Source organism: Canis lupus, chromosome 6 (genome assembly GCF_003254725.2).
Source record: "Canis lupus dingo isolate Sandy chromosome 6, ASM325472v2, whole genome shotgun sequence".
In the NCBI taxonomy this organism is placed as follows: domain Eukaryota; kingdom Metazoa; phylum Chordata; class Mammalia; order Carnivora; family Canidae; genus Canis; species Canis lupus.
This window is the reverse complement of record NC_064248.1, coordinates 17351865-17374741: the sequence shown is the minus strand read 5'-3', so window position 1 is coordinate 17374741 and position 22877 is coordinate 17351865. Positions and strand designations below refer to the sequence as shown.

At 55.5% G+C, this 22877-nt stretch overlaps 2 protein-coding genes across 6 annotated transcripts; both read left to right on the top strand.

The window, feature by feature from the left end:
* Window positions 1–426: 426 nt before the first annotated feature.
* On the top strand, window positions 427–6402 carry PRR14 (proline rich 14). Of its 4 annotated transcripts, none has more exons than XM_025415875.3 (13): window positions 427–624; window positions 1160–1345; window positions 2143–2214; window positions 2339–2507; window positions 3122–3243; window positions 3316–3502; window positions 3735–3778; window positions 3980–4089; window positions 4397–4985; window positions 5341–5410; window positions 5501–5592; window positions 5872–5943; window positions 6094–6402. In XM_025415875.3, the coding sequence occupies exons 3-13, from the start codon at window positions 2192–2194 to the stop codon at window positions 6311–6313; spliced, it is 1698 nt and encodes a 565-aa protein (XP_025271660.1). In that variant the 5' UTR covers window positions 427–624; window positions 1160–1345; window positions 2143–2191; the 3' UTR covers window positions 6314–6402. The 4 variants fall into 4 exon arrangements, with proteins under 4 accessions (XP_025271660.1, XP_025271659.1, XP_025271661.1 ...); XM_025415874.3 differs by having other exon boundaries at window positions 436–624; window positions 6034–6402; XM_025415876.3 differs by lacking the exon at window positions 2143–2214 and having other exon boundaries at window positions 439–624; window positions 6034–6402.
* Window positions 6403–8045: 1643 nt separating this feature from the next.
* On the top strand, window positions 8046–20631 carry FBRS (fibrosin). 2 transcript variants are annotated; one of them, XM_025415872.3, is made up of 18 exons: window positions 8046–9618; window positions 9908–10087; window positions 10826–10861; window positions 10982–11011; window positions 12074–12122; window positions 12214–12514; window positions 13907–14208; window positions 14416–14621; window positions 14737–14781; window positions 15005–15100; window positions 15352–15420; window positions 16216–16245; window positions 16619–16693; window positions 17000–17120; window positions 17226–17306; window positions 18235–18318; window positions 18437–18644; window positions 18830–20631. In XM_025415872.3, exons 1-18 carry the CDS (start codon window positions 9163–9165, stop codon window positions 19410–19412), a joined length of 2952 nt encoding a protein of 983 aa, XP_025271657.1. In that variant the 5' UTR covers window positions 8046–9162; the 3' UTR covers window positions 19413–20631. The 2 variants fall into 2 exon arrangements, with proteins under 2 accessions (XP_025271657.1, XP_025271658.1); XM_025415873.3 differs by having other exon boundaries at window positions 8047–9618; window positions 16622–16693.
* Window positions 20632–22877: the final 2246 nt, after the last annotated feature.

Here is a 22877-nt window from a genome sequence, read left to right as displayed (position 1 = left end):
AGAAAGAGAGACACACACAGAGAGGCAGAGACACAGCAGAGGGAGATGCAAGCTCCATGCAGGAAGTCGGATGCGGGACTCCATCCGCGAACCCCAGAATAACGCCATAGGCCGAATGCAGGCGCCAAACCACTGAGCCACCCAGGGATTCTGGGTGAGCCACCCCTGATTCTGCTCTTTCTATATCATCCTCTCTGTGTCATTTTTATCACTAAGTCCCAGAAGAGAGAATTATACTGGCTGGGTACTCGGCACCCTCATCCCACAGACCCAGGATTCTAGGCTTCAGGCTTTCCTGTTCCACCAAGAAAGTAAGTACAGGGAATTCTGGGATAGGAGAATTCTGGGTATTAGTGGAAGCACAGCCTCTGGTTCGGCGGTGAAGGTGCCTTCACCGTGCAAGAAGCTACTACATCCCCACTTCCTCGCCACCAGTAGTCTGGCTCCAGGTAAAGGTTGCATGATACAGCCTCTCAAGCAGCTCGATTCCATCCCCGATCCCTTACTACTAAGGACTAGTAGTAGTAGTAGTAGTACTGTTACTAAGGACTATTTCCCTTGACACTGGCTTCGTGGGAACCTGGAACAGAGAGGAAGGCGCTGGACACCACCGAGCACGCCAAGGTGGTTATTGATCCCCTGCGATGTCGCCCCTATACTGAGCCCTCGGCGCGGGCCGCACAAACCCCCACACCTCCGGGAAGGTCAATGTCCCCAGCCTCTTCCCAATTTCGGCTCCGCTCAGTCTCTTCGGTACATCGCTCAAACCCTGGAGCCGGAGGCGGCACTATCCCTAGTCTCAGGTTCTTAGTCCCTCCCCCCACATCTCAGCGCCTTGGGGGGACTCGAGGATTCCCGGAGGGTAGCCGAATCGCTCTCAGTGAGGCCTCTCTAGGAAATTGGGAATTTCACATGTCGTTAGTATTCAGCTCACGTTTATTAACCTAAGAACCAAAGAACCGGAAGATGCCCTTAAAAAACGTGGCGGCACTCTATTCACTACAGCTGCCTCAGTAGCTCAAGAAACTTGGTCTAGTCTTCGGCCACTGACTGGCCTTCAGAAAATGACACCATCCGGTCCACTTCGGTTCATCGAGGACAGAGCTACCTGCCCTCAGCTATAATGGCAGCGCTGCCCAATTTGGCTTCTTGCCCCTAGGGAAGATGGCTGCCAGGTGGCTTCACTTAGTTTCTCACCACTCCGGAAGACGGGGACCGGCGATTGGGCGGTGCCCGAGGGCTGCGAGAAGAAGGCCCTCGGCGGTTGGGCAGTGCTGGCTAAGGCTGGTTTTAAAGGAGCCGGAGGTGGGAGCCGTCGAAGACCCGGGATCCGCGGGAGGCGGCGGTGAGCGGCGCGCGGAGGAGGGCACCGAGCGGCTGGAGAGAGGGCGGGAGGAGGGAGGGAAGGAAACATTTGAACCATCTGGTCCTGGGCTGGGGAGAGCGCTGGGTGGGGAGCCGGGGAGGGGGGAAGGAGAGGGTCTGTGGGCGGGACCTCCCGGGATTGGAGTGAAGGGGGTATCTGCTTGACAGTGGATCCCTGGGGATCCGGACCGAGTTCGTGATGCTCAGGCTCGGGCTGCCCCTGTCTGAGTGGAGCTTTGCGGAGCCCAAACTCACAGGGAGAGGAAGATCCTCGCGGCGTCTGATTGGAGCAACCGGGCTGTAGGATTCTTTCCGCAGGGATCCAGTCTAAGGGATCCGTGGGGCGGGGGGCACCGTCAGTGTGTGGGAGTATTGCTTCGGAGTTCTTGGCCACTCGCTGGCCGTGGATGAGGATTGCAGAGGGACCCGGCGGAAAGTGAGCCTCTCAGGACCGGGATCCCAGCTGATCCTGGGGGATCTCAGGGCGGATTCTGCGGGGACAAAGGCCCCAGAAGCTCGGGCCGTGGGAGAACCGGGGCCACTGCAAGCCAGGTTCTCCTGGCAAGTGCCAGTCCGGGTGCGCGGGTGATCCACTAATCTCGGGCGACGGCAGCGGGAAGACACCCGCTCCAGGCGGCCAGCCGGGGGCGCCCTTTCACTCCCTAGGGCTCTGGCCCATGGGCTACCCGGAGCGGCGGGCTGACCATTGAAGGGCGGAGCCCCTGGGGAGGGACTGGCCCTCACTCCCCGCTCCCCCGCTCCCCCTCCCCATCCCAGGCTGCAGCCTGGGATCCCCCAGGGACTCCCCGGAGCCGCCGCTTTCCCCATGGACTTGCCCGGGGACTCGAGGTGAGAGCGCACCCCGCCCGCCTGTCTTGAGCACGGGAAACGGGGAGCCTGGCGGCCGTACCGGGGAAACCACAGAGCCAACGACAGTCTCAGGCGACCGTCCTCTGCTTCTCTCATCCTCCAGCCCACCTGGCCGGCCACGTCTGTGCCGCCAGCCCCTGGCTCGAGTACTATGGGGAGCCAGGAGCCCCAAACGGCCGAGACTGCAGTCTCTGGCGGCCCCTTCACCTTTGGAAAAGGCCTCTCGGAGGGTCCTGGCTGTGGTGCTGGAAGATGTTATGACTGCCCACATGGTGAGCCCCTTGAACTGAGAGGCCTCCTTCCTCCCTCTGGTCCCCTCTTCAGTATCAAAGTCAGACCAGATCACTAATGAGGATAGTTGAGATCCAGATACCTCATTCTCACACCCATTGCTCAGGCAGCCTCCCTAATGCTAGAGTTCTATTTGGCTCTTGCTGAATCTACCTATATTTGGACAGGGTCTCTAGTGCCCATTCCCCGCCATCAACCGTGTTGGGCATAGAACCACATGGCTACAACTCTCTAAGTATGAGAAACCCTTGCTTTCTTCCCCAGCCCAACTTCCAAGCTATTCTTGGGAAGCAGGCTGAGGTCTTTAGCTCCATTGCACAGGTTAGGAAAACAGGCCCAAAATAGGGCAGTGACTCACCTAAGGTCACTCCTTTTCATTTCTCCAAACAGCCTGGGTGAGATTACTGCAGCTCAGGACACTATAATATCTGGCCCTGGAACTGATTCCGTTCAACTCATTTCTTTGGGTTCTTAAGTGAATTCTAGCCACAATCTCTATCACTTTTGTGGCATACGGCACTGTTAGGTTCAGTGAGGTCCTGTCCTGTCCCATCTCATTTCATCACCTTGCTCTTGACACTTCCTTCTCAATTAGGTTCCCCTGGTGCCCCAAGAAGAGACTACCACCCTACGGCACCGCAGCAACCAGCGGGATTCTATCCAAAGCCAGCCACCTGCTTCACCACCCCAACAGGCCACATGGTCCTCACAGACCAGGTGAGTATGGCAGGTTGAAGGGTAAACTAGGGGCATAACTGAGCCCCTCTGATCTTTCTGTTTTCTCTCTAGGTCTCCTGACCCACTGCACTTATGTCGAGAGCCCTTGAGCCGCATCCACCGGCCTTCTACTCTGAAGCGGCGATCAAGGACAACCCATGGCCCAGAGGAGGGCCCTTCAGAAAAGGAGGACTGGGTCCCCCAGCCCACTCTGGTGGTGATGCTAGAAGACATTGCTAGCCCAAGACCCCTGGCTGAGGTATGAGAATTTTGGGGTAAGGATGTCAGGGGTTCAGCTGGGGTAGATTTTGCTCAGAGCAAGGAGAACAGCATTTTAGATGGAAGACACTGAGGAAAGACCTGTAGGAAAAAGTCTTGGGTGTGAATGCTGGCAGGGTTCTGGAGACTTGAGAGGGTCAGAACGTGAGGAGCTAAAAAGGCCAAAGGGGGCTTCCCTGCCTCCCCCCAAAACATCCTTTGTTTACATCCAGGGCTTTGCTGACAAGACTCCCAACTTCATCATCCCAGCGAGAAGGTGAGAGGGCTGGGGAAGGGATTATCAAAATGTCCAGACAGCAACTGTTATCCCAGGAGCTAAAGCTAAAGGCATCAGAATTTACCTGTCGGATCCTTCCTTATAACACCTTCAGAAGCTTTCAGGGAAGAGGAGGTGCTGGCTCAGGTGGGATCTGGACCTGAAACCTCCCTGAGCCTTTATTTTGCCCCTTTACCCCAGAGCCGAGTCCATGACGATTGTTCACCAGTCAGTGCCTCCGTCCAGGGACCTGGATCCCCCATTCCAGCCATCTGCCCTGCCTGAAGGCCCTCCGGAGAGCCCACCACCAGGTAAGGACTCAGAGGGATAAGATTTAGGGCCCTGGAAAATCCTGGCTGAGCTTAAAAGTATCAGGGGCAGAGGCGGGGGTGGGGCTTAACTCCCCCCCCCCCCCCATGGGAGCTTGGTGTGTGAAGTTGGGGTGTAGACTTCAGAGGCCTGATGTTCAATTCCTAAATTTAGGGCTTAGTATTTTAGGTGTGGGTTTATACTTCTGTGGGCAAAGGTTAGTGTCTGGGGGAGGGGCTGAGTCCACTGAAGTAGGGCTTAGACACTTGCAGCCAAGGAATGCCCACCTGAGCCTCTCCTTTTCCTCAGCCCCAGATCCTGTACTGGAGCCCCCATCGATCCCACCGCCGTCCAGCCTTTTACGCCCCCGCCTCAGTCCCTGGGGCTTGGCCCCCCTCTTCCGTTCTGTCCGCTCCAAGCTGGAGAGCTTTGCTGACATCTTCCTCACGCCCAACAAAGCCCCACGGCCCCCACCCCCATCACCCCCCATGAAGTTGGAGTTGAAGATTGCCATCTCAGAGGCTGAGCAGTCTGGGGCCACTGAGGACACTGCGTCTGTCAGTCCCCGGCCCCCTATCCACCAGTGGCGGGCCCAAGACCACAGTCCCCCAGCACCTCTCTCTAAGCCCTCTCTGGGCCGAAGCCACTCCTGCCCTGATCTGGGGCCCCCTGGCCCAGACACCTGCAGCTGGCCCCCCACTCCACACCACCCAAGCCGGTTACGGCCCCGGCGGCACACTGTGGGTGGTGGAGAGATGGCCCGAGCCCCACCACCCCCTCGGCCCTGTCTCCGGAAAGAGGTCTTCCCTCTTGGAGGAGTGGGAGTCTCTCCTCCCCTCATCACATCTTGCTCATCCACTGCGTCTACTTCCTCCTTCTCTGAACCTGCAGAACCCAGGTAGTGCTCTCGATAAACCCTCCTTTTTTTTTTTTTTTAAGATTTTATTTATTAATTTGAGAGAGAGATGGAGACAGAGAGCACATGCCCAGATGGAGGGAGGGGCAGAGGGAGAGGGAGAAGCAGACTTGCCACTGAGTGGGGAGCCCGAGGTGGGGCTTGATCCTAGGACCCTGCAATCATGACCTAAGCCTAAATCAGCTGCTTAACTGACTGAGCCACCCAGGTGCCACCCTTCTTAAAGCCCTGGCACAGGCTGGGCTCAGCCTCCTTCCCTACTATCCAGTGTGTGGGGGGGGAGATGGGGATATTGCTCTGAATGTTATTTGTCCCTGAGCCTCGACCTTCTCTGCAGGTTGAGCTCAACCAAGGGGAAGGAGCCAAGGGCCTCAGAGGACCAGGTGCTTTCAGACCCTGAGACCAAGGTAGGAGTAGATGGAGGGAGAAAATGGGGGGAGAAGACAAGTGAGGACCTGAGGCCATGCTGCACTCTTACCTCTGCCCTATTTTCACAGACCATGGGAAAAGTTTCTCAATTCAGAATACGCAGGACACCAGCCCGTCCTCAGCTAAACCTTACACCAATGGGGCTGCCTCGACCAATCAGGTGAGTGGCTCACTGTACATGGAAATACCTTGGCCAAAGGTGTAATAGGCTCAGATCCCCTGAAGTGTGGCTTTGTTTCTTCTCAGGGAACACAGTCCAGCTTGGAGGAGTCAAGTTGGTCTGGACATGGTTTGCACTTAGAACTTATCTGTGTGCCTTAGGAAGCACTCCTGGCCCTAACGTGTCCCAGAAACTGAAATGTAGACCAGGCCTTGCTTATCCTTTTTCCAGAGTACAGTGGCCTTCCGTTTTTCAATGGCCTCTGCTCTTTGTTCCCAGGTTGAACAAGAAGGAGTTCAGCTTAGAAGAAATTTATACCAACAAGAATTACCAGTCACCTACAACCAGGAGGTGAGAAACTTTGAAGGCATGGGGGTGATAGAGGGAAGGCTGGAACCAGGGGCCATGCTGGTAACCAGCACCCCTCCCTGCCTGGTCCAGGACCTTTGAGACCATCTTTGAGGAACCCCGGGAGCGCAACGGGACTTTGATTTTCACCAGCTCAAAGAAGCTTCGGCGGGCTGTAGAATTTCGGGACAGTAGCCTTCCTCGATCCCGGCGGCCATCTCGTGGGGTCCGGGCGACAGCTGGCAGGACCCTTACCTCCAGCCTGGCCCCCAGCCCAGATGTGGGACCTCTGCTGCAGCAGCGGTTGGAGGAGCTGGATGCCTCACTCCTGGAGGAGGAGGAAGTGGATAGGGAACTGCCCCATCGGACCTAGGAGCTCCATTTGTCTATCCATCCTGAAGCATCTGAGGCAGTTATATATTTTTCTCTATATTTCTAGTAAAGTTTTCAATATGTTTCTGATCTTTTTGTATGTCTCTAGCTGAGTTTGAGATTTACTATACTGGCTGTTTCTACTTTGGCCCCGAAAGACTGGGAAATGGAGGAGGTGCCAGGGAAGGCAATAAGGGTTGGATACAGGGAAGAAGTAGGGGAATGGTCGTCAGAGTTACTTTCATGATTTGAGAATTTTCCTGTGTGGAGTGATACTTTGGAATCTGCTCCAGAAGATATTGTGACCCTGCACCCTAGTAAGGGTTGTCTAAATTCACATATATCGAGGAGGGGACTGAGGGACCCAGAGTGGACCAAGGCCTTCATCAAGATGGCCCTGAATTCCACCTAACATGCAGGTACAGACTTTCCTCTGGATTCAAGAGATAAAAGTAATCAACTCTAACTGAGCACCTACAAACAACCTGTCATACATATTTGACCTGCATATAGCACTGTGAGAGGGAATCACACTCATTTTACATATAAGAAAGGAAATTGAGGGGTGCCTGGCTGGCTTAGTTGGTGGAGTATGCAACTCTTGATCTCAGCATGTCATGAGTTCCAGCCCCGTGTTGGGTGTAAAGATACTTTAAAAAAAAAAAAGCAAGTTGAGTGTGTAATGTGATGTCTTCATTAAAACGCTAACCCAGAGGCACCCAGAGGCCAGAAATAGCATTCTCCATCTTTCCAAATTTAAAGGCAGAATAGCAGTAACTAAGAGCACAGACTGTGGAGTTAGGCTTGAGCCAAATCCTATGTAGGAAACCAAATGTGCATCGATTCCCCTCCCCCTCTGTAAAATGGGGCTAATAGCAGTACCTTACTTTTTTTTTTAAGGATTTTTATTTATTTATTCATGAGAGACACAGAGAGAGAGGCAGAGACACAGGCAGAGGGAGAAGCAGGCTCCCTGCAGGGAGCCGGACGTGGGACTCGATCCTGGAATCCCGGCATCACGCCCTGAGCCAAAGGCAGACGTTCAACCGCTGAGCCACTGAGGCATCCGCAGCAGTACCTTCCTAAAAGAATTCTTCCTGCCAAATAAGTTAACGTGAAAAAGTGGCCTGGGCACGAACGCAAAGCGTTTCTTTCCTCATTAGCACGCAGACACCACAAGCCAGCACTCTCCCACTGAACGGAGCGATAACGGGAAGCGGATTCCTTCTAGCGCGTCTGGCGCTGGCAAGGCACGCCGCGTGCTCAGGCCACCCGGCACCGCGGGGGATCCCGCTGAGCTGCCAGCCGCTCGACAGTATCACCACGCGCGTGCGCGAGAAGCCAGGCGGCCTCTGGGCTAAGCCGAGCGGCGGAAAGGGAGAGACGACGTAACTGGCAGCCGAGAGGAACCTTCCGCCGCCGCACGCCGCCCAGCGGCCAACCGCCCCCTAGAACTCGCGCACCACATCCCGACTCCTAGTCTCGACGCCGTCTGAAGACGGACCAATGAACAGAGAGTAGGAAGAGGCGGGGTCACGTGGGGGGACCGCCCCAAGCGCCTACTTCTAACCAGTCGAGTCACAAGACCCGCTGAGGGGCGGGGCTAATATGACGTATACCCAATCCAAGATTTGAGGGCGGTTACATATTACCCACTCCCCAGTGCTTGACTCCGCCCCTCGCCTTGACGTACACTTCTCAACCTATCAACGACTAAGCTTGTGGAGGGGTGAGGGGAAGGGGGCGGAGAGTGGGAGGAGGCCGAGAGAGGAAGGAGGCGTAGGCTGAGGAGGAAGAGGGAGGAGGGGCAGGGAAGTCCTGGCGGAGAAGAGGCCCAAGACTCCAAAGGAGACAACAGAAGGGTGCGCTGGAGCTCCCTCGCTGCCCAACAGCCGTTCCGGATCCCTTACGGCGCAAGTCAGACAGAGACGGAGGAAAGGAGGAAGAGACTTTTATGTCGGCAGACAGAGAAGCTCTACCCGTCACCGTTGCCTCACATCCGGGACTTTGGAGGGCTGGCCCCGCGGCCCCGCCCCCCCCCCAGCCTTTCATGGCGACCGGAGGCGGAGGCTGGAAGAGCAGGGCCTGGAGGAGGCCCCTTTAAATCTCCTTAAAGGGGTGGCCGCTGAACTCGGCAGACTACATCGGCAACCTTAAAGGGGAAGCCATCGAACAGAAGCTGACAAATTCAGAACTGTGCTGTTGGGAGTGCTGGAGCGAGTGGGGATTCTCACCTCCTTTTCTCCCCCTCGCAAGAAGTTCTTTAAACTCAGCTTAAAGGGGAAGTGGCCGCTTGTGGAGGACCAGAAACTTCACTCCGAGCCCTTAAAGGGGCGGCCTGCTGTTTGGACGACCCTGGACTCCTTAAAGGGGTGGCCCCTTTTAGCCGGAGGACTTGAGACACTTTTAAAGGGGAGGTCTGCGTTTCGGGGCGAGCTTTCGGTCCCTTTTAAAGGGGTGGCCCTTCCTCTTCCTCGGGAAGACTTGTCTCGACCCCTGGCAGGGGGCGGCCACTGCACTAGGCCGGCTGGACACCATCGGGTCGTCTTAAAGGGGTCAGGGGCTGGACAACTTGAGGCCTCGCCTTAAAGGGACGGCCGCCCCGTTTTCTCCGTCTCGGCCCCGCCGGCCCCACAGGGGGGGCCCTCGGGCTTGTCGCCCCGGGGGCGGCGCCGGCTCCCCGGGCCTTGGCCTTGGGGCAAGCGTGGGGCCCGTAGATCCTGATTTAAAGGGAAAGCCGTGGCCTTTTCGTCCCTGTGTAGCCGCCACCGCCGCGCCTGCGACCCCGGGCCTGCGGACAGGCCGCTTCGGGCCCCGCCGCCTCCGGATGCGGCGCTGAGGGCGGTCGCCATGGAGACGGCAGCGGCCGCGGCTCCCGGCCCGGGCTGGGCCGCCGAGGGGGAGCGGCGGCGGCGGCGCTGCTCGCGCCGAGACCGAGACCGGGAGCAGCGGCGCCGCCGAGGTCCCGGCGGCGACGCGCCCCGGGCTCTGCTGGCTGCCCCGCGCGGCTCCTCGTCCTCCTCGTCGCCGCCACCGCCCGCCAGGCCTTGGTCGTCAGCTTCGTCCGGAGAGCGGCCCGGAGGCCCGAGACGACGGCGGCCCCGTCCCAGGCCTCGGCCCCCGCGACCCCGAGCTCGGAAGCGGCCTGCCGGCTCGGGCAGCCGCGGGGAGGAAGAGGAGGAGGAGGAGGAGGGGGGCGCCGACGACGGGGAGGCCGAGGAGGAGCCTGAGGAGGAGGAAGAAGAGGAGGAGGACTTAATCGATGGCTTCGCCATCGCCAGCTTCGCCAGCCTTGAGGCCTTGCAGGTGGGGCCTGATGGAGCCGGGGACCTTTGGGGGCTTCACAGGGGCAGAGAGAAGGGTATGGTACCTGGAGTGGGTGGAGTTGAGGGGGGAATGCTGGCACCCCAAACCAGAGCAACCGGCTCCTCTGGCCAGGCCTCTGCCCCACCCTGGGGTGGGAGGAGGTAGAGTTAGTCTCTAGGGACCAGCCAGGTTACCCGGCCTGAGAGCCACTTTGGTAGCCTGGTCACCCCTAGAGAGGTGGGGAGCTTTCCTTTCTCCATCTGCTTTAGTCCCACCTCCTCCTCCACAGAAGGATGCATCTCTTCAGCCCCCAGAGCGACTGGAACATCGACTGAAGCATTCTGGGAAGCGGAAGAGGGGGGGTTCCAGTGGGGCCACTGGGGAGCCAGGGGACAGCTCTGATCGGGAGCCTGGCCGGCCCTCTGGGGATCGGGCCCGAAAATGGCCCAATAAGCGGAGAAGGAAAGAGGTGAGCTTGTCATAGATCCTTGTCCTTTAAAAGTCTGGATAGGATACCCTTTACATAGACCTGTTTTCCATCAGCAATGCCACTGTCCATCATAAACAGTAATTTTATTCTGTAAGGGCAGGGAGAAGGCAGAGCAAATTGGAACCCTCACTCCTCAGTCCCGGTCTGACAGAGACATGCCCACAGTCAGACTTTTTTGCTTTTGGCGGCCCTATTCCAAACATGTTGGTTATTTAGAGATGTATCAAAAAGACTTAATGGAATCATGAATGAGTTAGATATGGTCTCAGATGTCTCCAGGCAATAGCAGTGTAGCAAGAAAGACACAATCTGAACAAATGCCTAGATCAAAACCTGAGAAGCTACAGAAGGCAGAGATCTGGGAGAGATGCTGCAGAAACCCACATGAGGAAGCCACTCATTCTGCCTGGGGGATGGGAGGAGGGTTGTGGTTAGGGAAAGCCCCCTAGGATGGCTTAGTCAGGCCTTGAAGGATAGTCATAAGCTTGCTAAGAGGAGAAATGGGCAAAGTTGTTTTGAGCAAAAGCACAGAGATAGAATATACTTGGAAAATGACAAAAGCATTGGAAACAAGGGTGGGCCATAGCAGGAGAAGCCGCTAGGAAGAGATTGAGTGTGTGTCATGAGGGGCCTTGAGTTCCTTACTGGGGAGTTTAGACTTTATCCAAAGGCCTCGTCAGTCAGCCTCCCTTACCTCTGGACTCTGGTCTTTCTCAGGCCTCCTCCCGTCATTCTCTGGAAGCTGGATACATAGTAAGTGCTCTCTACCTGTACTGGCCCCTCCCCTCTCAATTCCTCTTTGAAAGTCCCCACTCTCCCTTGGGCCACACTCTTCTTCCCTCTTGTGACACCTCTGTCTTTCCTTCTCCCCAGTGTGATGCAGAAAGCGATCTGGATGAGAGGGTGAGTAGGGCTAGAACTTGTTGGGTGGGCATGTTACAACTTGTAAAATGAACTGCAGCTTAGAGGTCTTCTACACTCGACAGAGCCTCCCCTTGAGTGGGCAACATAGGTTTAGCCGTGACTGGATTTGGGGCAGTGTGGGGGTGGGCAGATTGAATGGGTAAATGACTTTTTTTCTTTGGCAACTAGAGCCAGTTGACCAAAGAATAAAAAGCCCTTGCCTTGGTATACCATCTTTTCCAAAGCCCTTGGAGGTACCAGTGGTTCTCCACGGAAATCCAAGGTGGCTGTTGAACAGAGCTGGTCGTTCCTGCTAGCTGTTCGTCTGCTCTCACAGATTAGGATCTGAGCAGAGACCAGGGTTACGGTACTGAGAACACTAAACCATTGTGGTCAGTATAAGAACATGTCTTACAAAGTTATATTTCAGTTTATTATTAGGTCAGATGTGTCTGTTTTGAAATAATGTGTTCTAGCAGTTCATACTCTACCCCTGTAACTAAATTTGTATTCCATGATCTATATCTTGTTTTAGTTTAAAAAGTTGGCTGGACAGGGACTGTGGTGAACCAGAGAGTTCTTGTCTGTCTAAAGGAGGTGACCGCTGTCTAGTCTAATTGTTGCCATGCAAGAATAGGGCCAATTCTTAAGAGAACCTACAAGTCTGAGTTTTTATGAGGAATTCCTGGGTTTGTAAATATCGGCAATTTTAAAAGTTTTTGCTGACACTAGTGGCCCCAACAGATCTGTAAGTCAGGTAGGCATGTGGGCCAGCAGTTAGCAATAACAGACACTTTGGCTTTAATGTGCTTATGTCTCTGCTATGTAAGTGTGCCTCAATTCAGTCCTACTGGCCTAATAGATTCTCAGGCTCAGCTATTCTACCCCTTTCCCCAAGCACAGGTCCCCCTAGAGCCCACGGTCCTTGCTGGATTTCAACTAAGCTGTTGGAGTAGACTTGCCACCTGCTGCCACTTCCTAGTAGGCTCTGGAGGCTTTTAGGCTTCTTGGGTGAGGGCCTCAGCAGACCAGAACCTGACTCTCCCAACCCTTCTTCCCCAGGTCTCCGATGATGACCTCGACCCATCCTTTACTGTCTCAACCAGCAAAGGTTGGTCTGAAGGGCTGGTGCTGGAGACAAGGGAGGGAAATGGGGTGAGTATGGGCCTCAACTGAACACATCTACTGTCTTGTCCTCACAGCCTCGGGCCCCCACGGCGCCTTCAATGGGAACTGTGAAGCAAAACTCTCCGTAGTCCCTAAAGTGTCGGGCCTGGAGCGGAGCCAGGAACAGCCCCCAGGGCCCGACCCGCTGCTAGTGCCTTTCCCCCCAAAGGAACCACCGCCTCCACCGGCCCCTCGGCCTCCCGTCTCACCCCCTGCACCCTTGCCGGCCGCCCCCAGTCTGCCACCCCCACCCCAGCCCCAGCTGCAGCTTCGGGTCTCGCCCTTTGGCCTCCGCACTTCTCCCTATGGCAGCAGCCTGGACCTCAGCACTGGCAGGTGAGTGGTCCAGGGGTTTGGTCTGGTCTGGAAGGACCTGGTCATTTTGGCACCAACCCCTGCATTCTCTAGCTGGGACATGGGAGGGTACCTGTGGAATGTGACTTGAAAAAAGGATTCTGAGGCTGAAAAGTTTGAAAGACACTGGGTGAAACAAAGTTAAAGTGATTACTTGCTTATAGGAACTTGTTAGAACTGTTTCACTCAATCTTTGCGTGCAGGGAAATCCACTGTGTGCCGTTTCCCAATTTTATGTGCTGGTGAGACCTTTTTTGCAAGACACATTTGCTAGGAATCGTGTTCTTCAGAACATACTTTGGGAAATGCTGACATGATGATTAAGAGTGCTGGCTTTGGTGTCAGTCAGACCTGGATTCAAATTCTTGCTCTGCCACTTAGTGGCTGTGTGATTTTTGACGAGTCACTTAATCTCTCTGAGCCTCAATTTTCTCTTTCTGTGGAAAAGAAATGACAGTAGTACCTTTGTCTTGATAAAGCTGTTGTGAGGATCAATTGAGTTAATGCAGTGTTTCCCAAAGTGTGTACGTGCATCATTAGTGGTATGTAAGATCATTTCAGCTGTTACGGGAGTAAATTTTTTTTAGCTGTTAATGGGCTTTAGAAAAACATGACTAGTATCTCAACCCCTTGATTTCACGTGTATTGCTGGGTGAGGCTAAGTAATTATAAAAAAAAAAGAAACTGAGTTAAAGAAAGAAGTAAATGGTACAGGTGGTTACGTGGATGCGGCAGCAATTGGAAAGGTGGTGTGACATGGTGGAGATTTGGATTAGCATGTAAAGCAGGTGTCAGCACTTGGCTACAGTAAGTGCTCGTTAAAGGGTAAGAATCACTGATACTATTACTACTATCGGTGCTATTTTTATTATTGTCATCATCGTTACCGTCCTTTTTCTTGTTCTTGAGAAAACTAAGGCTCAGAGAGGGGCAGTGACTTGCTCAAGGTCACCCAGGGTGTTAATGGCAAGACGGGCCTAGAATTCAGGTCGCCTGACATCTAGGCCAGGCCAGCAAGGTGCTGCTTCCACTGTCTTAGGGTGGGAACCCAGGTGGCCTGTTGTAATGAAGCGTCAAAGTGAGTGACATGTTTTGTGCCGTGGTTGAGTCAGGAGAGGGCAAGTCATGAGACCAGAGACGTCCGAGGTAGCTGTGTGGAAGAGACCTTGAGAGGGAGAGAGGGGGTTGTTGGGTGTGGGAGGTACCTCAGTCTGAGGATGGTTTCCCTGGGCGGGGGTGGGTTTCCTGGGGGCCGGGTTCTACCACCTTCCATGTTGGAGAACCAGGGTCAAGGTATCGCCCAGGCTTCTGACCCCCTCCCGTCAGAGCTGGCACCTCCCAACCCCTCACTCATCTCCCCACTTCTCTCCCCAGCTCTTCACGGCCGCCCCCCAAGGCCCCGGCCCCTCCCGTGGCTCAGCCTCCCCCCTCATCATCCTCTTCGTCCTCTTCCTCCTCATCTGCCTCCTCCTCGTCCGCGCAGCTCACCCACCGGCCCCCGACGCCCTCACTGCCCCTGCCTTTGTCCACCCACAGCTTTCCCCCCCCTGGGCTGCGGCCCCCCCCACCACCCCACCACCCCTCCTTGTTCTCCCCTGGCCCCACCCTGCCCCCACCCCCACCCCTGCTGCAGGTGCCAGGGCACCCTGGGGCCTCAGCTGCTAACGCCCTTTCTGGTGAGTTTGGGGTCCTGGCCGGGGTGGGTGGGGGGCCATGGCCCCGGGCTTGGGCCCAGTCGGCTTTGGGGCATCTGGACCTCAGCAAACATCAGGGCTTGAGGAGGGAGTGGCTCAAGGCCAGAAGGGAAGGCCAGTCACCCGGGCCCAAGGAGGCTGACCTGGTGGCAACAGATGTTAAAGCCTTCTCCCCCTCCCCTCCCACAGAGCAGGACCTGATCGGCCAGGACCTGAACTCTCGCTACCTGAATGCCCAGGGTGGTCCCGAGGTGGTGGGGGCAGGGGGCTCGGCCCGGCCCCTGGCCTTCCAGTTCCACCAGCACAACCACCAGCACCAGCACACCCACCAGCACACCCACCAGCACTTCACCCCTTATCCCCCGGGCCTGCTGCCACCCCACGGCCCCCACATGGTGAGCTCCTCATTGGGCCAGTGATGAGGCTCAGCAACTTGGGGGGAGGGTGTGGCTTCCACGGGAAGGTCCTAAGTCCCTGGCTGGCAGCTTACTCTTCCCTTCTCTTCCCCAGTTTGAGAAATATCCAGGAAAGATGGAAGGCCTTTTCCGGCATAATGTGAGTGTGTGTGTGTGGTGTGGTGTGGTGTGTGGGCATGGATGCATCCATGTGTGTGGCCCCGACTGTTGGGGTCCAGTCTTCAGCTTCAAAAGCAAGAGCCTTGAGCCTGGGAGAGCTCCCCCGGGGCGGGTTTTAGGGTGGAGGCCCCAGGACTGACGGGCAGACCAGATGTGGGCCGCACCTCCACCCCCAGCTTGGACTAGCGCCCTTCTCTCCACAGCCGTACACGGCCTTCCCTCCCGCAGTGCCCGGCCTCCCTCCGGGCCTCCCGCCGGCTGTCTCCTTTGGCTCCCTGCAGGGGGCCTTCCAGCCCAAGGTGAGCTCCCAATCCAAATACCACCACCTCCCACCCCCTACAGACCCAAAGACCCCAACCCCCCACCCCAGATCCACATACCTTCCTCCGTTCCCCAAAGCCATACCCGTTCTCCTGCCCTCCCCTCCTGGACCCAGCTTTCTTCAGAGCCATGCTCCTCCCTCCCTGTCCCAGCCCTGGCCCCCATCTTGGTCCTAGACCCCTCTTATGCCTGGTGCCGGCTCTCCTGACTGATCACTCCCCTTTCCCAGAGCACGAACCCCGAGCTGCCACCACGACTGGGGCCAGTGCCGAGCGGGCTTCCCCAAAAGGGGACACAGGTGAGGGGGGCCAAGGCAGGTCCTGGGGGAACTAGAGTATCTGTTGAGGGAGAGCAGAGTTGATTGAGAGCGAACTACTGATCCTTTTTCTTTAGTGTGTGATCAGGGGTATCCCTGAGAATCTGACGAGAGCATTTCTGTTAAGTGACAAGGTTTCCCATGCGTGAGGAATAGAAATTTCATGAAGCTGCTCTAGAAATAAGATTACTAGGACAGTGGTTTTTGTAGGAGTTTTCAAATTTTTTAAGTTACAAAATCCTTTTTCTTAAAATGACATCATACCAGGAAGTCCTGTCCATAAAACAATGAAATGATAAGCTGCCCCTTTGTGAAGTGGGACAGGGAACAGCCTTCGAGCTCACGGCTCTGGAAACATTGGGAAGAACACAGGATGTGTTTCCTAAAGGGTAGACTAGACCAGATATCTTGCAACGTCTTCTAGCAGCAGTAAAGACTTTTTTTTTTCTAAAGAAATCTTAAGTAGAGACTCATGACATAAAGCTGTTAATAGGATAGCTTCTCTGGTTGAGAAACCCATCCTGCCTGCTTGCTAACCCACTCCCCAGTGTTCCAAGCAGGGCACGTCCTTGGGGCTTGGCTCAGAAACTTAGTGCTGGAGGGGAGATGCCCAGAGTGGGAGAGATGGGGAATGGAGTCTTGACAGAAGCAGGAATGGCCTGAGGGAGCTATGCAAGGTCTCTGGTGTTTGGGTGGGGATTAAAGACTGTGGAGATGAGGTGCCCAGGACAGTAAACAGGTCTGAATCGCCGCCAATCTCTGCTTTGCTATCCCCAGATCCCCGACCATTTCCGGCCACCTTTGAGGGTGAGTTTGGTGAGGACCTCAGGCTGCATGAGGCTGGGGGCTGGTCTCAGGGTGTTTGGCTGAGGGCGGGTCTTGCTTGGGAGTGAGCGAGAAGCCCAAGACGTGGAGGCAGTCAGATGTGGAACAGCAGAAAGGGCAAGGCTTATAAGCCACAGACCTGGGTTCCGATGTAATTGGCTGTGGGACCTTGGGCAAGACAGTTTATCTCTCTGAGCCTCAGTTTCCTAGGCCATGAAATGAACCTAGTCATCCCTCAGTTGTAGGGATGATGATTGGGGATGTGTGGAGAGGCTGGGCCGAGGACCAGGCCTAGAGTGGGTGATGAGTGAACGTTCTTTCCTTCCCTTTCCCTTTGGTTATCCTTCTGGGGCGGCAGAAACCAGGGAAGTGGTGTGCCATGCACGTGCGCGTGGCTTACATGATCCTGAGACACCAGGAAAAGATGAAGGTACTGGGGTGGGAGGGCTGGGGAGAGCGGGCTGGCCTGAGCCCTGGGCATCTGCCTTTGGCAGGTCTTGGCCAAATCTTGGCCAGACACATCCTCTCCTGTCCCCGGTCACTGCCTGAGTGCTTTCACAGTTTAGGTTCTTTGGCTTAGGGGGGTGGCCTGAGAAGGCTCTGAGAGAGGCAGAGGCGAGGCACCCAAGCCCCATCTTGGCACTAGCCAGCCCTCAAAGGGGACCTAGGGGTGGAAGAGCAAGAGCGGGACCCCACCTGGCTCCTCACTCACCACCCCTCTCCCTGTCCCATGCAGGGCGACTCCCACAAGCTTGACTTTCGGAACGACCTCCTGCCCTGCCTTCCGGGGCCCTATGGGGCCCTGCCCCCTGGGCAGGAGCTCTCCCACCCGGCCGCCTCCCTCTTCACTGCGACTGGTGAGTCTGGCCAGCCCTCTCAGGGCCTGAGGTTCCCTGTCTATAGCCCAAGGCCCACCTTGCGCCCACTCAGCCTCACCAGAATCTCCCACCTCTCTGCCCCAGGTGCCGTCCACGCTGCAGCCAACCCTTTCACGGCAGCTCCCGGGGCCCACGGACCCTTTCTGAGCCCCAGCACCCACATTGGTAAGAGCCAAGAGCATTTGGGCAACCCCAGCCTTGTCCCTGACTTCCAGGAGTTCTCAAGCTGGGGATGGAAATTAGACCTGAGAGGCAGCTGGAATGGGGGTAGGCCTGGTTCCACTTGGTTTGTGACCTTGGGCAAGTTACTCCAACTCCTCTGAGCCTTGATCTCATCGCCTGTGAAATGGGATAGGGGCAGAGCAGAGTGATTGGCCCGCACTGCCAGCTCAGATGCCATCTCTGAACTAGCCAGTGGTAGGGGCTAGCGTGCCACCTGGGAGAGGAGGACAGAGGAAGGCTGTGCAGGCCCGGGCAGAAGGTGGTCATTGGCTCCTAGCAGTCTTGGCAGGCTCTGCAGGGAGATTTAACTTGGGTCTGGGTAGACAGGAGGGCATCGAGCCTGATGGCATTGGGGAAGGTGTTCCCGTAGTAGAATAGGTTAGTAGTTCCATCTGTGCATGAAGTTAGAGTCAGGTCGGGAAGGGCCCTGCATGTCAGGTGGGAGGAAGCTAGCAGAGATCTTCAGGCGAACGGCTTGCTATAGAGCTGATCTGGGTGGCTGGTGTGGGGGATGGTGGGGCTGGAGCTCTGGAGTCAGGGAGGCCCTGGGCTGGGGGTACCACTTACTGGCTAGATGACTGACCGTTGGCAAGTCACTTCACCTCTCTGAGCCTGTTTCATCATCCTTAAGTGGGAGTGGTCCTGTCTGCCTCATGGGGCTTGTTGTTTGTGAGGTTAAACTACATGATGCATGTCAAAGCTCAGTGTCTCACAGGGGCCCAAGGAAGTGCTCAGCACCCAGTTGTTAAAACCAAGACCAAGCAGCGGGGGCTCTGGGGCCTGCTCCCTGAGCTGCCTCTTCCCTTCTAGTCTTGGTACCTGCTCCCAGCTGGCTGCCCAATGCTCTGACCACCCCCTTTTTCTCCTACAGATCCCTTTGGGCGTCCCACAAGCTTCGCCTCCTTGGCTGCCCTCTCCAACGGGGCCTTTGGAGGCCTGGGCAGCCCTACATTCAGTGAGTGCGGGTGGGGCTGGCCGGGTGGGTGGCCGTGGCAGTGGGCTTAGGAGGCCCCAGACATGGGACCTCCTCCTCCCTGTGGCGCCTGTCACTCTTTGCTTCACCCTCTGTCTAGACTCCGGCGCCGTCTTTGCCCAGAAAGAAAGCCCAGGGGCCCCACCAGCCTTCGCCTCCCCCCCAGACCCATGGGGCCGCCTGCACCGCAGTCCTCTGGCCTTTCCTGCCTGGGTCCGGCCCCCTGAGGCCGCCCGGACACCAGGCTCAGACAAGGAGCGGCCTGTGGAGCGGAGGGAGCCCTCTATCACCAAGGAGGAGAAAGACAGGTGCGCCGACCCTCCGACCCACTGCCCTGCTGCCCGCTACCCACATCCCGCACCGCCAGCCCTCCTGCCACCCCGCTCCCCACACCGCCCACCCTCCTGCCGCCCTGCTGCCTGCACCACCTGCTCTCAACGCCACTCGCAGTCTGGTCGGGTCGGACTGTTGGAGGCCCCCTCTCTCTCCCCAGGGACCTTCCCTTCTCACGGCCCCAGCTCCGAGTTTCTCCCGCTACTCCCAAGGCCCGGGCTGGCGAGGAAGGGGCCAGGCCTGCCAAGGAATCCGTGCGGGTAAAGGAAGAGCGGAAGGAGGAGGCCGCTGCTGCTGCTGCCGCTGCTGCCGCTGCCGCCGCCGCTGCCGCCGCCGCCGCTGCCACCACTGGGCCTCAGGGCCTTCACCTGCTGTTTGAGAGGCCCCGGCCACCCCCTTTTCTGGGCCCTAGTCCCCCAGAGCGCTGCGCGGGCTTTCTGGAGCCAACCTGGTTGGCAGGGCCCCCTCGCCTTGCCAGGCCACCCCGCTTCTATGAGGCTGGCGAGGAGCTGACTGGACCGGGGGCCGTGGCTGCCGCCCGCCTCTATGGTCTGGAGCCGGCCCACCCCCTGCTATACAGCCGCTTGGCACCGCCTCCACCGCCTACTGCAGCCCCAGGAACCCCTCACCTTCTCAGCAAGACCCCCCCAGGAGCCCTTTTGGGGGCCCCACCTCCACTTGTGCCCGCCCCCAGGCCTAGTTCCCCACCTCGGGCCCCTGGTCCAGCCCGGGCTGACAGGTGAGGGAAGGGCAGGGGCGGGGGCAAAGCTCCATCCCCCTTTCCTTTTGACAAGGTCCTAGAGCTGAGGTTTCAAGCCAGGGCTGGAGGGCAATGGTCATGACCTCACCAGCCACCTTTGAGGTCATGGAACCTGGGAGCGGAAGCCCCAACCCCCACGAGATCAAGCATCAGATGGACCTTGGGGTCACTGGGAGGGCAGAGGTCACAAGCCTCTAGAGAGAGGGGGTCTGTGTGTGTGTGTATGTGCACCTCTGTGCACATGAGAGATGAGAGTGGGGGTCATTTCAGAGGTCATAGCTCATGATCTCCTGAGGTACACCATCGCCCCCTCCAAGGGCCCCTAGGCCCTTGGCCTGCCTCCCCAAGGGCTCATTAAGCCAGAGGCCAAAGTGCCCCCCCTCCCCTTCACCTACCACCCAAGTCCTCATGCCCTCTCAGGGCTAGGGGAGGAGGGGCTAACGGAAGGGGGGTTCCATGTACATATTTATCTCTCCTTCCACATAGCCCCCCAGACCTTTTGTACATTTTTACAGGGGTGCCCCTCCCAATAATCTCCCTTCCTGGTTAATTAAATCCTCAGACTGGTGCTGTGTTCCTAGCCTCTGGCCTCTCTGTGGGGGGAGGGGGGATTGTAGAGGGAAGAGCTGGGAGGGGACAGGCAGGAACCCAGGGCTTATCCCTGGGAATATGGAGTCAGCAGGAGACAGAGCAACAGAGGAAGGGACCTGGGTACCTAGGCTGGAAAGAAGGGCAAAGGCTTCCTGCTTGGCTGACAGCCCAGGTTCCTCCCCACTTGTTCCTGTTACCTCTGTGTGCCACCATCCCCAAAAGGCTCAACCTCTAAGCTTCAGACTCCACCTCTTAGTGGCTCAGTCCCCCACTCCATTTCCAAGTGCCCCCAGGACTCCTGGGCCCTGCCCTCCAGAACCCTGTTCCCCGGAACCCTGCCCTAGGCTGGGGGGGGTGGGCAGAGAAGGTCACCATGTACCACACACCAAAGAAGGGGGTCGGCCCGGGGGTGGGCCACACAGGCAGCTTCTTCAGCGGCCTCTCGGCGGCAGTCCCAGCCTTCCCAAAGCAGCAGGTGCCCCCAGGCTGGGGCCCAACCTAGAAGGCAGGGGTCAGTTTAACAAAAACATAACGTTGACTTTTTTCCCCGGTGGGACTTATTCTGTAACATGACTTGCGGATATTTATATAAAAATGAGTGTTACAATGAGGCCCCTTGGCTGCTCTTTCAGTGTGTGGGGGTCATGTGGGTTGGGGGACGGGTGGGGGATTCGGATCAGGGAGGGATGGGGGAGGACAATACTAGCCATGTCCTATGAGGGTTCCCCCTCCCACCTTACCTGGGAGACCTGTTTTCTTACTTGTGGATGGATGAATTGGAGCATTGGGCATTGAAGTTTTCCATATTTTCTACAACCCAGGCATACATATTCTACAAGATTCAAGCAATATGAAAGGATAGCAAAACTAAATTTCCCATTTACCTGCCAACCTGTGCTATGCCCCATGCATTTCCTGAGGTAACCACTCCATCATTTGGTATATGCTCTTCAGGCCTATTTCTGTGCTTACCTACAAGTATGGACACATATAGTTCCATCAGAAAAGATCTGCAATTTAAAACAAACAAAAAAAAACCAACATTGGTTTTTCTTTTAGATCCAGTCACTATAAAACGAACATAGATATATACTACAAAGGGAAAGTGCCTCGTAATCTCAGCCCATGGAGGTGACCACTGCTAAGTGTCATGGATATCTTCCTCCAGTTATTTTTCTGGATATATATTTCAAATATTGTGGGGGAAAAATGGGGTCCTGTGAGATGTACTATTTGCAACTACCTTTTTACACTTAACATTATTTTTTGATGTGGTCATTAAAAACCAAGTAACTAAACCGAGCTAGAGAGGCTGGCACCCACCCGAGCTGCCCCAAATTGTCTTGTTCCACTATACCCATCACCTTAGGAAAGAGGTAGCCAACATTCATTCCTACCATGCCCAAGGCCTCTAGGGAAGGCTCAAACCTAAGGATGTTCCAACAAATCAGAAACAGGTTGACCAGAAGGACATGGCAGTCCTTGTTTTCAGCTTCTTTAGAAAAATCTAAAAATCTGTTGACACTGTACATGCTTTCCCCATGACTGCCCTTGAAATGGAGCATGATCCTCTTTCTCCAGATTGCCACTGTCTCCTCCACTCTTGTTTAGGAATGAGCCATTGTCACTATTGAGGTACCTCCCTGACCCCCATACACATTTGGGTGTGGAACTCTCAGGAGAATATGTTCTAGATACGTATATCGAACCTCTTCTAGATCCCCCCAAATGTAACTCAGATACCCAGTCATCTCCTATATCTGATGCTGTGTCCCCCAGCCTGAGCCACTTCCATCTGTTATCAGCACCCAAGTCAGAAAGCTCTCTCTTACCTCACTTGATTCACTATCTGAACTGCCTTTTATTCTTTCGACCACTGTTCACTTGATCATACCAGGCAGGCACTGACCTTGTAGCTGGGGCGCAGAGGTAAACAAAAATCCCCAGCTTTTCCAGAGCTTACATGCAGGTCCTGGGAGGAGCAACAGCAGCATGCTTCCTGAAGAAAAAGGGTGAAGGGCAGGAATCCCCAGGGCTGCCTTCTTGGGGCCTGTCCTCAGAACCACTACTTTCCCTTGATCCATCTCTGCATGTCCTGATCCGAAATCAGGAGCTCCTCAGGCAGAGGTAAAAGAGGAATCCAGAAAGACCAAATGCTGGTTGAAAAAGCAAAACAAAACCAAAATCATTTCACCATCATGAGGCTGCTATTCAGAAATGCATTTCTTTGTTTTGAATGAGCTTAGAAGTGTAGCTATGTAGTCTTAAACAATGTGCTTATTTCTGTGCCATGATTTATTTGTAGAATTGGGTTTTTTAAATTTGAAGATCTAATGGGCTCTGTTAAATGATTCATGATTGGGCAGCGCCCCATCTAGCAAATGGAGAGGCGCTCCTAAAATGGAGGGTTTTTAAAACAACTTTATTGAGATATAATTCATATACCACAGAATTCACTGTCTTTTATGACTGGCTTCTTTAACTTAGCATTATAAGCATTCGGGGTGCATCCAAGTTGTAGTTGTATCAGTCCTATGTTCCTTTTTATTGCCAAACAATACTCCATTATATAGGTGTACCACATTGCATTTATCCATTCTTCAACTGATGGACATTTGTTTCTTTTTTTAAGATTTTAAAATTTATTTATTTATTTATCCTGGAGGGGCTGGAGGGGGTAGGAGTAGAGGAAGGGAGCAAGCCAACTCAGCAGTGAACGTAGAGCCCAATCCTGGGGCTCAATTCCAGGACCCTGAGATCATGACCTGAGCCACTGAAACCAACATGCTTAACTGATTGAGCCATCCAGGCTCAATATTTTATATACCCACCAGCAGTGTATGAAGATGGAGGCTTG

Excerpts from the sequence above, each read along its gene's own strand:
- PRR14 (XM_025415874.3), top strand. The coding sequence starts at position 2,192 with ATGGACTTGCCCGGGGACTCGAG. Across the intron at positions 4,986-5,340 it reads TCTGAACCTGCAGAACCCAG|GTTGAGCTCAACCAAGGGGA; the intron begins GTAGTGCTCTCG and ends CCTTCTCTGCAG. Across the intron at positions 5,593-5,871 it reads GGGCTGCCTCGACCAATCAG|GTTGAACAAGAAGGAGTTCA; the intron begins GTGAGTGGCTCA and ends CTTTGTTCCCAG.
- FBRS (XM_025415872.3), top strand. The coding sequence starts at position 9,163 with ATGGAGACGGCAGCGGCCGCGGCTCCCGGCCCGGGCTGGGCCGCCGAG. Across the intron at positions 15,101-15,351 it reads AGGGGGCCTTCCAGCCCAAG|AGCACGAACCCCGAGCTGCC; the intron begins GTGAGCTCCCAA and ends CCCCTTTCCCAG. Across the intron at positions 18,319-18,436 it reads CCTGGGCAGCCCTACATTCA|ACTCCGGCGCCGTCTTTGCC; the intron begins GTGAGTGCGGGT and ends CCCTCTGTCTAG.